This window comes from Schistocerca piceifrons, chromosome 1, assembly GCF_021461385.2.
Source record: "Schistocerca piceifrons isolate TAMUIC-IGC-003096 chromosome 1, iqSchPice1.1, whole genome shotgun sequence".
In the NCBI taxonomy this organism is placed as follows: domain Eukaryota; kingdom Metazoa; phylum Arthropoda; class Insecta; order Orthoptera; family Acrididae; genus Schistocerca; species Schistocerca piceifrons.
The window spans coordinates 662,854,106-662,868,949 of record NC_060138.1 but is presented as its reverse complement, the minus strand read 5'-3'; the positions used below and the strand labels follow the sequence as shown (position 1 = coordinate 662,868,949).

The window sequence follows — 14,844 nt, the reverse complement described above, 5'->3', positions numbered from 1 at the left end:
TAATACAAGATCAAGAACAGATAACCCATATCCACAAAAATATTGTAGATTAGGATCGCCATACACTGTTGGCATTTACTGTCTCCCATGCTCTTGTGATTTTACACTCGTGACAGAAAATATATTAAGATACACGTGTGTATTACCCAGATCAGAAGTTCACCTAGTGATTTATAATACTAATGCGACAAATACAATGCAGAATAATACATCATAAACACCCCAAGAACAAGAGCCCATACCCACTAAAATATTACAGGCTATAAAGTAGCGGCACTGTAGTCTAGCCTGCCATTGTGACTTTACATTTGTGACAGGAAGATATGACACATGATTTTAATAACCTAAACAAGGGACCCCAAAAGAACTTATAACTGTAGCGTGTGAAGGAGATAAGGTCATCTCATTGTCTGTCGCTAGTAAGGGTGTGTGCCTTGCACTCTCAGTTTTCCTTTCTTTGAGTGCTGCTACCCCTCTCCTCTTTCATATTAGGCATATATATACATATTTGTATCATTGGGCAGTGGTAATTCAGTGTTCTCTTCCAGACATGGTCAATGGTTTGATTCTGGGGGACGAGTAGAAGGGGACAGGGTCTCACGGTTTCTTACTGTCCCTGTCTCCTCCTTCCTACCCCCACCTCCGAATACAACTTTCGGTCAACCCCAGTTTTAATGAGCCACAGATGTGTATGATTGTAATCATAATAACAATAAATGATGTGTAATTTTACAACATAATGATAAATTGTTTAATTATCATAAAATACTTAATGTGATAACACCAATTTGCTTGGATCAATGAATAGTATATTGCTTTAGCATAAGATTCAAGAACTGTAATTCAGAAAAGTATAGTCTTTTAAAGCACATGTTCAAAAATTTGAGAAGTAAGTGTGTCACACAATTAATTTAAGTACTAATATAGGCAACAAACTTTCACTACTTTGATAACATCATAATTTGAAGAATATAAAATCAAACTGTACACCAGTATTTCAGCAAGCAGTGCGACTGTGAACACTGGTCCCTCAACTATGACTACACGAGCATGTAAATGAGTGAACGCTGTTTCTTACAGGCGTTTCTGCCTATGTTTGAGATCGGTTATTCTATTATTCTTTTCTTGTAATGGAGGGTCTTTCCTACTCTGCCTTCCCTTAAGTGAGTAACAAGACTGATGATCTTTTAAGGGCAAACATGCTAAAGTCAGTACCACCAAAGAGGAACTATCAGCCACCCACAAAAATATTCAGGCCTTAAGGTGTAAGCTTCTAAGTGTAGACTCACTACTGAGTACTGGGGACAGCCCAACAAGGGTGTGTTTTACTGAACACTGGCTACGTGAATAGAAAATACCTCCATGTAACAAACAAAACATTTCAATAGCATCAAACTGTTTTGGGTGAAATTATGAAAATGGTGTCAGCTGCATATACAAACATGGTAAAGAAAAGAGCTGACCTAGTAAAATTCACTACCAGTACTGGTATTGAAAAATATTTTGAGTGTTCATTGGTTGAAATTGTTTTTAATGATACAAAATATATCACCATTAATATTAGCCATTCATCTTGCAGAAGTGCTAAAACATTTTTGAAAAAGATACAAATAGTGTGCTAAATAAGGTTAGCAGTTGCAGAAGTAATAAGAAAATAACATTCTTTAGTGACTTTAATGCTGATTATAGTAAGGTATCCAAATTGAAAGAGAATATTTTCTCACCACTGATCTCATACAATTGCATAACAGTCAATGACTATACTTGAAATACAGCTAACAGAGCTCCTGCTGTAAGTTACATTGTTACTCAAATATAGTCAGATGATTATACAGTAACAGTAATTGGAAATTATCTGTCTGATCACAAAGAACATGTAATCTCAGTGGAACAAAACTGGAAGCCTAGGAAGCTGTTCTGGGAGTTCCAAAACTATTCATTCAAATTAATACAGGAAGAACAGAACACACACACACACACACACACACATATATATATATATATATATATATATATATATATATATATATATATATATATATATATATATATATATATGAATTAATAGAGGGAAACATTCCACTTGGGAAAAATATATCTAAAAACAAAGATGATGTGACTTACCAAACGAAAGCACTGGCACGTCGACAGACACACAAACAAACACAAACATACACACAAAATACTAGCTTTCACAACCAACGGTTGCTTCGTCAGGAAAGAGGGAAGGAGAGGGAAAGATGAAAGGATTTGGGTTTTAAAGGAGAGGGTAAGGAGTCATTCCAATCCCGGGAGCGGAAAGACTTACCTTAGGGGGAAAAAAGGACGGGTATACACTCGCACACACACACACACACACACACACACACACACACACATGTCCATCCACACATATACAGACACAAGCAGACATATATATATATATATATATATATATATATATATATATATATATATATACACACACTCCTGGAAATTGAAATAAGAACACCGTGAATTCATTGTCCCAGGAAGGGGAAACTTTATTGACACATTCCTGGGGTCAGATACATCACATGACAGAACCACAGGCACATAGACACAGGCAACAGAGCATGCACAATGTCGGCACTAGTACAGTGTATATCCACCTTTCGCAGCAATGCAGGCTGCTATTCTCCCATGGAGACGATCGTAGAGATGCTGGATGTAGTCCTGTGGAACGGCTTGCCATGCCATTTCCACCTGGCGCCTCAGTTGGACCAGCATTCGTGCTGGACGTGCAGACCGCGTGAGACGACGCTTCATCCAGTCCCAAACATGCTCAATGGGGGACAGATCCGGAGATCTTGCTGGCCAGGGCACGTTGAGTGGCACGGGATACATGCGGACGTGCATTGTCCTGTTGGAACAGCAAGTTACCTTGCCGGTCTAGGAATGGTAGAACGATGGGTTCGATGACGGTTTGGATGTACCATGCACTATTCAGTGTACCCTCGACGATCACCAGTGGTGTACGGCCAGTGTAGGAGATCGCTCCCCACACCATGATGCTGGGTGTTGGCCCTGTGTGCCTCGGTCGTATGCAGTCCTGATTGTGGTGCTCACCTGCACAGCGCCAAACACGCATACGACCATCATTGGCACCAAGGCAGAAGCGACTCTCATTGCTGAAGACGACACGTCTCCATTCGTCCCTCCATTCACGCCTGTCGCGACACCACTGGAGGCGGGCTGCACGATGTTGGGGCGTGAGCGGAAGATGGCCTAACGGTGTGCGGGACCGTAGCCCAGCTTCATGGAGACGGTTGCGAATGGTCCTCGCCGACACCCCAGGAGCAACAGTGTCCCTAATTTGCTGGGAAGTGGCGTTGCGGTCCCCTACGGCACTGCGTAGGATCCTACGGTCTTGGCGTGCATCCGTGCGTCGCTGCGGTCCGGTCTCAGGTCGACGGGCACGTGCACCTTCCGCCGACCACTGGCGACAACATCGATGTACTGTGGAGACCTCACGCCCCACGTGTTGAGCAATTCGGCGGTACGTCCACCCGGCCTCCCGCATGCCCACTATACGCCCTCGCTCAAAGTCCGTCAACTGCACATACGGTTCACGTCCATGCTGTCGCGGCATGCTACCAGTGTTAAAGACTGCGATGGAGCTCCGTATGCTACGGCAAACTGGCTGACACTGACGGCGGCGGTGCACAAATGCTGCGCAGCTAGCGCCATTCGACGGCCAACACGGCGGTTCCTGGTGTGTCCGCTGTGCCATGCGTGTGATCATTGCTTGTACAGCCCTCTCGCAGTGTCCGGAGCAAGTATGGTGGGTCTGACACACCGGTGTCAATGTGTTCTTTTTTCCATTTCCAGGAGTGTATATATATATATATATATATATATATATATATATATATATATATACACACACACACACACACACACACACACACATTCAGTTATAGTACATATGGTCTCCAAAGGCAATTTCTGATGCTAGAGACAATTTACAAAGAAAGCAGATTAGCATGCTAATTGCGGTAGTGGAATTCACAGGAAATGCTTGAATGCATGATCACTGGCCTGTATCCATGCAGTACATCATCAGATGTTATGTTCACTTGAAGATTACTTGGACATCCATGATGGTACCAGCAGTAATGGCAATTCTAGCAATGAGGTCTTCTTCTGTTTCCACAACAGTTTCATGCATCAGCTGCTTCATATGCCCTCTGAGAAAGAAATCCAGACACATGAGATCAGGTGACCTGGGTGACAAGACTACATGGCCACCATCAATTCAAAAGATCACAGCAGGGCTGAAATGTGCTAGCGCCCCATTGTGCTTGAAGTATATCCTATGTATAACCATCAGGGGTATATTCTCCAGCATTTCTGGCAGCACAAAGATGCAATGTCTCCATCCGTTCAGGCAGAATGGAAGAATGTACAATTCACTCAACCTATCACATCAACACCCAGTTGCTGTTGATGAGCATGAGGTGTCTTACTTTTTGAATTCACATGGGCCCAAAAATATGAATTGTGAATATTGAAACATTTTTCATGAGTAAACAAAGCCTCTTTCCTGTACAAGACCTCAGCCATAACTGAGGGTGCAGAACTGTCTGTTGTAAAATCCACTGTGTGAACTGCAGGCATTGAGGAAAATCATCAGGTGCTAATCCTGTCAGTCTCAATGATGAAAAGAATGAAGCTTCTGGTTTCATAACACATTCCACACAAGGCTGTCTCTCACACCAAGGATGTGTGCAATACATAGTGTAACTGTAGATGAAGTGTCTTCAACATGTTTCAGGATCTTATCATCCATTTCTGGAGTTCACACTGTTTGATTCTGGTCTATAGCATGTATACTCTGCATGGACCCTCCCACTGGAGGTTCGAGTCCTCCCTCAGGCATGGGTGTGTGTGTGTTGTTCTTAGCATAAGTTAAAGTAGTGTGTAAGTCTAGGGACCGATGACATCAGCAGTTTGGTCCCTTAGGAATTCACTCACATTTGAACATTTGAACATGTATACTTACACTGAAAGTGCCTCCTTCACATAGCAGGCAATGCAAATGTCCAAATGTTTGGTGGTGTGGAACCCGTCAATTGGGAACGAGTCATCAATACTCTCTCACTGCAATGCACCCATTTCCATTTATAGACCTGTATACCAGATGCTTGTAAATCTCTTTATATGTTCATTGTTGTTTTCATAAGGCAGTAATGACTGTCCCTGACTCTGTGTGTTTACAGGGAATTCACCATTGGTATCACAAGGGGGTCATACTCCTGAATGAATTGGTGTGTCGATGAAATCTTCTCAGGTGATCAGCCCAGTGGTGGTATCGCCTTATCGCAATGTTTTGATGAGTTTTGTACCAAACATCTTCAAGCAAAGTGTTGGTATGGTGTGTTCCATCTGTCTATACGGTGGACCAATCATGCCTCCGGAAAGGAATGCCGCGTCATTAGTGGGGGAACATGAGGTAACCAGTAGTGGGGTATTGTGCTGCAACCCTGGCATGGGTGTCGAGTCCCAGTTGCTGTCTAATCCATCTGTGGACACCACCGCTTTCATTACAGAGTGTTCCTGCCATATTTTCTTAGCTGAGGAATCCCATGCTGCACTAAGCTGAAATCCACTGTCACGAATTACTAGATTATAGTGGAGATGTGTTTCTACTGCTTCTTTGACAACAGAGTCCCAAAAACTATTGGCAGTCCATAGCTTCTTTGTTTTTTTTCTTTTTTTGTTTTTTTTCCCATTACTTTATTATTACTTTACTTTATTGAAAGGCATGTCCCTCATTGATGCTATTATGTGCTACCACAGGCTTGTTTGTCTGCCCTAGTCATATGTTCATAACGTGCTTTGTATGATGTTGTGACATACATAGCTGTGTCTGCCCAATGTACTGCATCAAACATTCACACTTGGTACTGCAAATACCAGTGTCTGCAGGCCTAGCTGATCTTTGATTGAGCCAAGTATGTCCTTAAGTTTTTAATTTGCGTGGAAGACTGTCGTTTTTTGCTGCTTTTTAATATTCTTGCAATTTTGGGTGTCGGTGGCCCAGCATATGGCCAAAATGCCACACATTTTACTTCGTCTTCTTTTCGTTTGTCCACCCGCCACTTGCCTCTATATAAGGTGCATCTTATTGTGTCTCGTTGTAGCTTTGTAGCTGTTTTTTTTTTTGCGGAAAGTTTCACGCAGATGCTGCAACACCTGCAGTAAATGCTTCCTGTCACAGACTGACCTGCCTCTTTCTACTAAGGTGTTTAGTACCAAGGTACATTGCACTGCATGGTGGTAACTCCAAGCATTAATGTATAGGTCTGTGTTGTCCTCTTCCTGTAGATCAAATGCCAGATGGTACTGTCCAGATTTCTCTTGATCAAAATGTCCAAGAAGGGTAGGCATCCATTCTCTTCTATCTTCATGGTGAATTTGATGCACTCATGTACGCCACTGAAGTGATGTAGGAACTCTTGCAGGTTTTCCTTACCATGTGGCCACACTACAAAAGTGTCATCTTTGTATCTATAGAACACCAGGTTTAAGGCAGTCAGCGTTCAGTGCTGCATCTTCAAAGCACTCCATGTAAAAGTTGGCAGTACCAGGAGCTAAAGGGGAATCTGTGACAACACCATCTATCTCCAGCATATGCTTCTTCTTGCATCTTCTTCTTTTCACTCTGTGGCCTCCTGTCTTTAATGATGCTAAAAGCAAAAGCATGTCTTTCCCATTCCAAAAATGTTGCCTTTCGTGGTGGAGCCTTATTAAATCTTTTCTCGAATGCTCCCATAACCTGTATCATTTTCTGCCCTGTGTGTTGTCATTCATGTATCCATACACTCATCCCTAAGTGCTCCACATTGTGAAACTATGACCCTCACATCTACCATGGCTACAAATTAAAACTCGACTGTGACTGTGACTCTGAAGACATGGGAACTTGAATTCCAACAACAGAAAAGAAGTAACAGGGCTACCAATCTGCATAATAACATTTGATACTAAACAGGGGTTACAGGAGTATGTGGACTACTCACCCACCCTGTACATTTCACATGTGGTTGTAATGTTGAGTTGATAATTTGTGTTGGCCATAGTGATAGTGCCATTTTGAAATAAATATTTGTTTTTGTCTTAACAATACAATGAAAATATACAATTGTAGTTGAAGAAGTGATGTTGAGAAACAGCTGTGATACAGTAACCAAACTCAAATATGTATACATCACATGCATTTTTAACATAATTATAATAAACTTAGTAATATATCTGTAACAGTTTGTTAGTAAATTACAGTTTATGAATGTCTCCGCAATATCCTTTCTTTCAGGAGTGCTAGTTCTGCAAGGTTCGCAGGTGAGCTTCTGTAAAGTTTGGAAGGTAGGAGACGAGGTACTGGCAGAAGTAAAGCTGTGGGGACGGGGCGTGAGTCATGCTTGGGTAGCTCAGTTGGTAGAGCACTTGCCTGTGAAAGGCAAAGGTCCCGAGTTTGAGTCTCGGTCCAGCACACAGTTTTAATGCGCCAGGAAGTTTCATATCGGCGCACATTCCGCTGCAGAGTGAAAATCTCGTTCTGGAAACATAGAATGGATTTAGGAAAAACAGTTGAAGTTTTTTCTGTACCTGATTTTAATGGGAGATACTCCAAATTCACTTGAATGGCATAAAGTAGAATTATACATTTATCTTGTCGTGTAACTAACCTTACTGATTTCTCATTAATTTTTTTGGAAACTTTATACCTTATCATGGGTTTCATTGGTCTATTTTACCTATGGTCAAGGGAATTGTAGCATGAAAGGACATTAAAATATGTTTTACTTGAATAGTACTCTTTATCCACAAATTTCTCCATTCATGGGGTAAATTGAGTATAGTTCAATTCAGCATTACTATATGACAAGAAAGGGTCATAATACTTGAAAACAAAATGGAATCATTCTAGAGGGTCACATTGCTAACTTATGAAGAAATGACAGGAAAATTGTATCATGTCAATAAGCTGTAAACTGTTGAACTTAAAAATACTGTTTCTTTATATCCAGATTACACCAACCAACCCTAGGATGAAGTTTAAGGTTTCACTGAGTAAAAATGACATTATTCAGCAGGGTAACATGTCTACTAAGTTAGATCTTAGAATGTACCGTTTGTGGCACACCAAAACATTCGCCACGTGAAAAAGATTTTGAAAGAGACAGAGGCTTATGTGATCATTGCATTGCGGGCAAATTTTATAAATTGCCCTTCCACAAAAGTGACTCAAAGTAAACAAAGACAGGTGATTTGCTCACAGTGATTTGTGTAGCCCTATACAAATTAATTCAGTTGACAGATCATAGTACTTTCTTTTGTTAAAAGATGACTATTCTCATTGGCAAACTGTGTATTTCTTAAAAAATAAGCCTGAAGTGGCCAAACACATGAAATATTTCATTAAATATCAGTAAAAAGCAAACTGAGCATGGAATATAAGTGGTAAGGCCTGATAATTGACCGGAATTCATTAGTCAAGAGGTACTAATAATGCAGATCATGGGATAATACAGAAAAAATCAGTAGCCTACTGTCCCCAACAGAATGGTGCAGCTGAACATGAGAACAGAAGTTTCATAGAGACTACAAGGACAATGTCTCGTGCAAGGGATCTGCTGATACAATTATGGGCTGAATCCATAGACATGGCAACTTATAGTTTGAACATAACAGTCACAAGCAGTGTTTATGGAAAACTACCTCACAAATTGTGGACAGTTCTAGACTGTGCTGTGGCCAAACTCAGTAAACTTCGACAGATGGTTTACACACTCATCCCAAAGGAGAGATGACAGAAACAGGATTTAAAAATGAAAAAGGTTTTTGACTGGATATGATACAGAGCTAAAACAATATCCTGTTTGGTTTTTCCATAAATAATATGTTAAATACGTCATGATGTTTTCACGGGCATATTATACAAGGACTGTCAATCTGAGAAAACTGTTCAGTTCATGCCCCTTCCTAAAACCGCCTCTATATTCACCTAAATTACTCTCCAGTGTTTTTCTACTCTGTCTAATATAATCTTGAAAAATATGTTACATGCAACAGGTGGCCAATGAATCCCTCAGTAGTTGTCAACATCCCATTAATTGCTTTATTACGTATTTGATCTATGAAGGCTACCTACCACTTCCATGAGAGTTTTTCTGTTTTCTGGGCTTTCTCAAAGATTAATTTTAGTTCAACCCTTTAACAATCACTTTCTCCTCCAAAGATCTATTGAGAAGGGCTTCTTTACCAGATCACCTACAGAAAACACTTTCATACTAAATTTTCTCATATTCTTGCTATTTGCATTGTGGGCAAATTTCATAAATTGCCCTTCCACAAAAGTAACTCAAAGTTGTACAGTAGCTTTTTTCTTTACAAGGGTAGTAATCATAACAAAATTAAATATATTAATTTTATATATATAAATTGAACTATTTAAATGCATTTAAATTTTATAATTGACAGCTCAACATTGTGAGGAATAAAATAAAATTAAAAACAGGAAGTTGGTACCGGCAGGAATCAAATCCGAGTTGATGAATTGCCAGTCATACACTAGACTTCTCAGCAAGGTGTCGTTACAGCAATAGCTCCTCAAAGATCCCTCATACTATATGCTTACACAATGTGCTACGTGCAGTTTCAAAGAAAAATAGTGACCTGGTGCTGTGAGCAATGTACCACTTGTAGTGTTAGAAGGAGTGACATGATGTCAGAGCATGCATAGTTGAAAACAAATAGCTGCATACCTTCCCCAAGTTGACCATAGTGCAGCTGACCATAATTTCAACACTCAACACTGGGTTCTAGTTATTGTGGAGAGAGCACTACAAAATATATTTTTGTCCATTCTATTTGAATATCCACATGCATTTGGAGTGAAATGGTATAATTTTAGTGGAATTTCCAGCGCAGATTCAAAGAGAAATGGCATAATTTTAGTGCAGTATTTAACAGTGTGCTGTTGCACATTAACACTTGATAATAAGCTGCCACTACCGAGAAAATATATGCAACAGCCAGAAGGTCTTGTGAATATGCAAACTGAAGAAAAAAGACATATGAACTAAACAAGCATCTAGACTATGTAATTAATGGTTCACCAGTGTGCAAAAGAAATATGCCCTACAAAAGAATCATGCGTGGAACAGTAAGAAAATAAAAGTAACTGTCATGAAATTTTGATAATTTATATGTAATTATGCAAATTTTGAACATACAGAATTAGTAAAAACTGTGAAGAACAACACAGTACACTGTAAAATGTCATCTATTTGTTATGCTGTCATCTTTTCTATATTTAGGGCCTAAACTAAATTGTAGAACACACTATGTAAATGTCATCCTATAATGAAAGTTCCAAGATGTATATGGAATGACACAACATGCATCAACTGAAATACTTCAAATGGGTGTCTGAATATATAAATAAATAACAACAAAAAATAAGTTGACTCCCTGTGGTTTGGTGGTTCTGCCTGTGGATTCACTAACAGTGTCAGATTTCTTGTAAACAACAAATATGTATATCTGGAATGGGCCCAACTCCATGGCTGAAATCTTACTGGTGAGGCGACAAGCTCATCCAGATGAGCAAATGCACATGCAAGCATCTGGAAAGTATACTGCGTTAAAAATACCTTGAAATTTTATAATCCCTTGCCATTTTTGTGACAATTTTCATGCAAGTTTATTGTCAGAAAGTTAATTGTGGAATTGGGTAAACACTATAGTAGTACGTAAAAATATTAGGCACTTTTGTTTTTTTTTCTTTTTTTCCTGAGTAATGACCTGAATGACACCTGCCCCTTTCCCTTGGATTTAATGGCATTAAACAGTAGCTACTATACACTGAGGTGACAAAAGTCAGGGGTACCTGCTAATATCATGTTGGACTTTCTTTTGCTATGCATAGTGTAGCAACTTGATGTGGCATGGACTCAACAAATTGTTGGAACTCTTCTGGAGAAATATTGAGCCATACTGTCTCTATAGCCATCCATAATTGCAAAAGTGTTGCTGGTGAAGGATTATGTACACAAATTGACATCTCAAATATGTCCCAGAAAAGTTAGATGTGATTCATTTTTAGTGACCTAGGTGGCCACATCATTCACTTGGACTGTCCAGAATGTTCTCCAAACCAATTGAGAACAATTGTGCACCAGTGACATGGTACACTGTCATCCACAAAAATTGAAGTCCATGAATTGTTGCAAATGATATCCAACTAGCAGAAAATAACCCTTTCCAGTGAATGACTGGTTCAGCTGCAGTAGATGACCCAGTCCATTTCATGTAAACACAGCTCACACCATTATGGAGCCACCACCAGCTTGTACAGTGCCTTGTTGACAACTTGGTTCCAAAGCTTGGGTCTGCACACCACTCAAACCCTACCTTTAGCTCTCTCCAGCTGAAATTGGGGCTCATCTGACCACATCACAGTTTTTTAGTCATCTAAGATCCAACCAAGTCAGTCAGTCGTCTGCTGCCATAGCCCATTAATGCCAAATTTTCACGAATCTGTCCTAGTGGATATGTTCATAATATGTCCCACATTAATTTCTGTGGTTATTTCATACAGTGTTTCTTCTCCGTTGCAAGAACAACTCTACAAAAACGCCACTGCTTTCGGCCATTAAGTGAAGGCTGTTGGCCACTGCGTTGTCCATGGTGAGAAGTAATGCCTGAAATTCTTGGTACACTTTTGACTGTGTCTCTCAAAATAGTGATTTCCCTCATGATTTCGAAAATGGAATATCCCAGGTGTCTAGGTCCAACTACGATTCATCTACATTTACCGGTACATCTACATGGATACTCTGCAAATCACATTTAAGTGCCTGTCAGAGGCTCATCAGACCACCTTCACAATTCTTTATTATTCCAATCTGGTATAGCATGCAGAAAGAATGAACACCTGTATCTTTCTGTACGAACTCTGATTTCCCTTATTTTATCGTGGTAATCATTCCTCACTATGTAGGTTGGTGTCAACAAAATATTTTCGCTTTCGGAGGAGACAGTTGGTGGTTGGAACTTCATGAGAAGATTCTGTTGCAATGAAAAAGCCTTTCTTTTAACAATGTCCAGCCCAAATCCTGTATCATTTCTGTGACACTCTCTCCCATATTTTGCAATAATACAAAACGTGCTGCCTTTCTTTGAACTTTTTCGATGTACTCCGTCAGTCCCATCTGGTAAGGATCCCACACCACGTAGCAGTATTCTAAAAGAGAATGGGTAAGAGTAATGTAGGCAGTCTCCTTAGTAGGTCTGTTACATTTTCTAAGTGTCCTGCCAATAAAACACATTCTTTGGTTAGCCTTCCCCACAACATTTTCTATCTGTTGCTTCCAATTTAAGTTGTTTGTAATTGTAGTACCTAGGTATTTAGTTGAATTTATGGCTTTTAGATTATACTACTTTATCATGTAACTGAAGTTTAATGAGTTCCTTTTAGCTTTCATGTGGATGATCTCAAATTTTTCGTTATTTAGGGTCAGCTGCCATTTTTCGCACCATTCAGATATATTTTCTAAATCGTTTTGCAGTTTGTTTTGATCTTCTGATGACTTTATTAGTCGATAAACGACATCATCATCTGCAAACAACCCCAGATGGTGGCTCAGATTGTCTCCCAAATTGTTTGTATAGATAAGGAACAGCAAAGGGCCTATAGCACTACCTTGGGGAACGCCAGAAATCACTTCTGTTTTACTCAGTGACTTTCCATCAATTACTACCAATTGTGACCTCTCTGACAGGAAATCACAAATCCAGCCACATAACTGAGATGATATTCCATAAGCAAGCAGTTTCACTATGAGCCGCTCATGTGGTACAGTGTCAAAAGCCTTCTGGAAATCCAGAAATATGAAATCAATCTGAAATACCTTGTCAATAGCACTCAACACTTCATCTGAAATACCTTGTCAATAGCACTCAACACTTCATGTGAATAAAGAGCTAGATGTGTTTCACAGGAATGATGTTTTCTAAACCCATGTTGACTGTGTGTCAATAGACTGTTTTCTTCGAGATAATTCATAATGTTCGAACACAATCTATGTTCGAAAACCCTGCTGCATATCAATGTTAATGATATGGGCCTGTAATTCTGCATTCAAATCTGTTAATTCCTGTCATATGACCATAACCACTTTGGAAGCCTTTTCACGTGTATCATCTGAATACAAATGACAGAGTCACCAATGCACTGCCCTTTTATACCTTGTGTATGCAATACCAATGCCATCTGTATTTCATGACTTTTTGTCACCTCAGTGTAGTACAGCTGCACAGTTATTTAATCACTGAGGTTGTCAATGGCTCATCGTGAAACAATATATGATAGAAAACATGACATGAACATAACGCATTAAAAAGTGATAAATGAAAGGTGATATTTTCATTGGAGACTAAAAGAAAGGAAGGAAAATTAGTGTTTAAAAGCCCTTCAAAACAATATCATTAGAGATGGTTCTATAGTAGAGTGGCCTCACTTCATACAACATGAAAAATACATACCATTGCCTCAAAATTTAGTAGTAGTTCAAAAAACGAAGGTTCAACACTTGGCATCATCCATGTATCAATGCCATTTCTGCCTAGTAGAATTTTGCTGAAAGTTGTGAAATATAATGTGTGGCATATTAAATAAGGAAACACATTACTCCCAACAGAATTTTAAATCAATGACACTATAAATGAAACATGGTCCATTTATTTCATTATAGATCACTTGAACATGCTAAATGTCTTACCGTTTCATATCTGAATTAATATCTTGGTAATCTGAATATGAGAATATAGTATTTGCTAACTTACAAAATTTAAGGAATGTTGAACAACTTAATATCACCTGTTTTTGATAAGATGTTACCACAGAGAAATGTATGTTCAGTTAAGCATTCTTACTCTGGGAAAGAGTAGTATCTTTGAGGCTGTTGAAAGTTACTATTTTTTTACACGTGTCATGTGAACATGTCAATCTGTTTCCATCTATGAATTTCCATTATCATTATATTTAAGTGACTTATTTCTAGTTTCAGCCATTCTGAACCTTCTGGTTGGACGATCCAGCTTGGTATCACAAGACGCCACTCTCACTCATTTTATGGTCAGAAAATGAAAGTTCGGCGTGTTGTTCCACATCCTATGTATAACATGGGTGTTGCTCATGACAATGATGTTGCTCTTTTTCAAGTAAGCTACATAATAAACATTTCATATAAATATAGTCTAGTGCATTTTATTTTATTTTGGTTATTAATCACATTTGCAGATGATTAATTTTAATTCTCTGATCATACACAATGTGTAATATACAGTCACACACTTAATTATTTGGTAATGAGCATAATCCACATTATTAAAACAATACCCCCACAATGTGTAATTTACAGTTCCTAGGGCACTGCACGACATTTCTTATAAGCATTACATTACCAAAGCCTATGTGGTTTCAGTAAAATAATTGAACAAATGCATGGGACATTCAAATACACAGTGATGATAAAAGAAGTAAATAATAATAGCAACATAATGTTATGAGTCTGCTTACGAAGGACAAAAATGAGTTTAATCATTAGACAACACAAATTTGAAGAAAAGCTACAACTTTTCTATTTCATCTCCTGTCATTATGATATGGACTAGTTTATTTTAAATGCTTATGATAAGCCCAACCTCTGAATGTACAGTCTCAAAATTAAATTTTGGATCAACCATCTTTCAGTCCTGATCTCGTCGAGATGCACTCTTTTCCTCCACCTAAAGCAGTACATTGAACTTATTTAT

The 14,844-nt window shown here is 39.1% G+C and overlaps 1 protein-coding gene across 1 annotated transcript in view; it reads left to right on the top strand.

The window, feature by feature from the left end:
* The window catches only part of LOC124764283, a 332,221-nt gene that overhangs the window by 285,574 nt on the left and 31,803 nt on the right, over nucleotides 1-14,844 (top strand). The window contains exon 15 of the mRNA XM_047249132.1: nucleotides 14,091-14,250. Coding sequence (XP_047105088.1) covers nucleotides 14,091-14,250 — 160 coding nt within the window. The remainder of the gene's footprint in view (nucleotides 1-14,090; nucleotides 14,251-14,844) is intronic.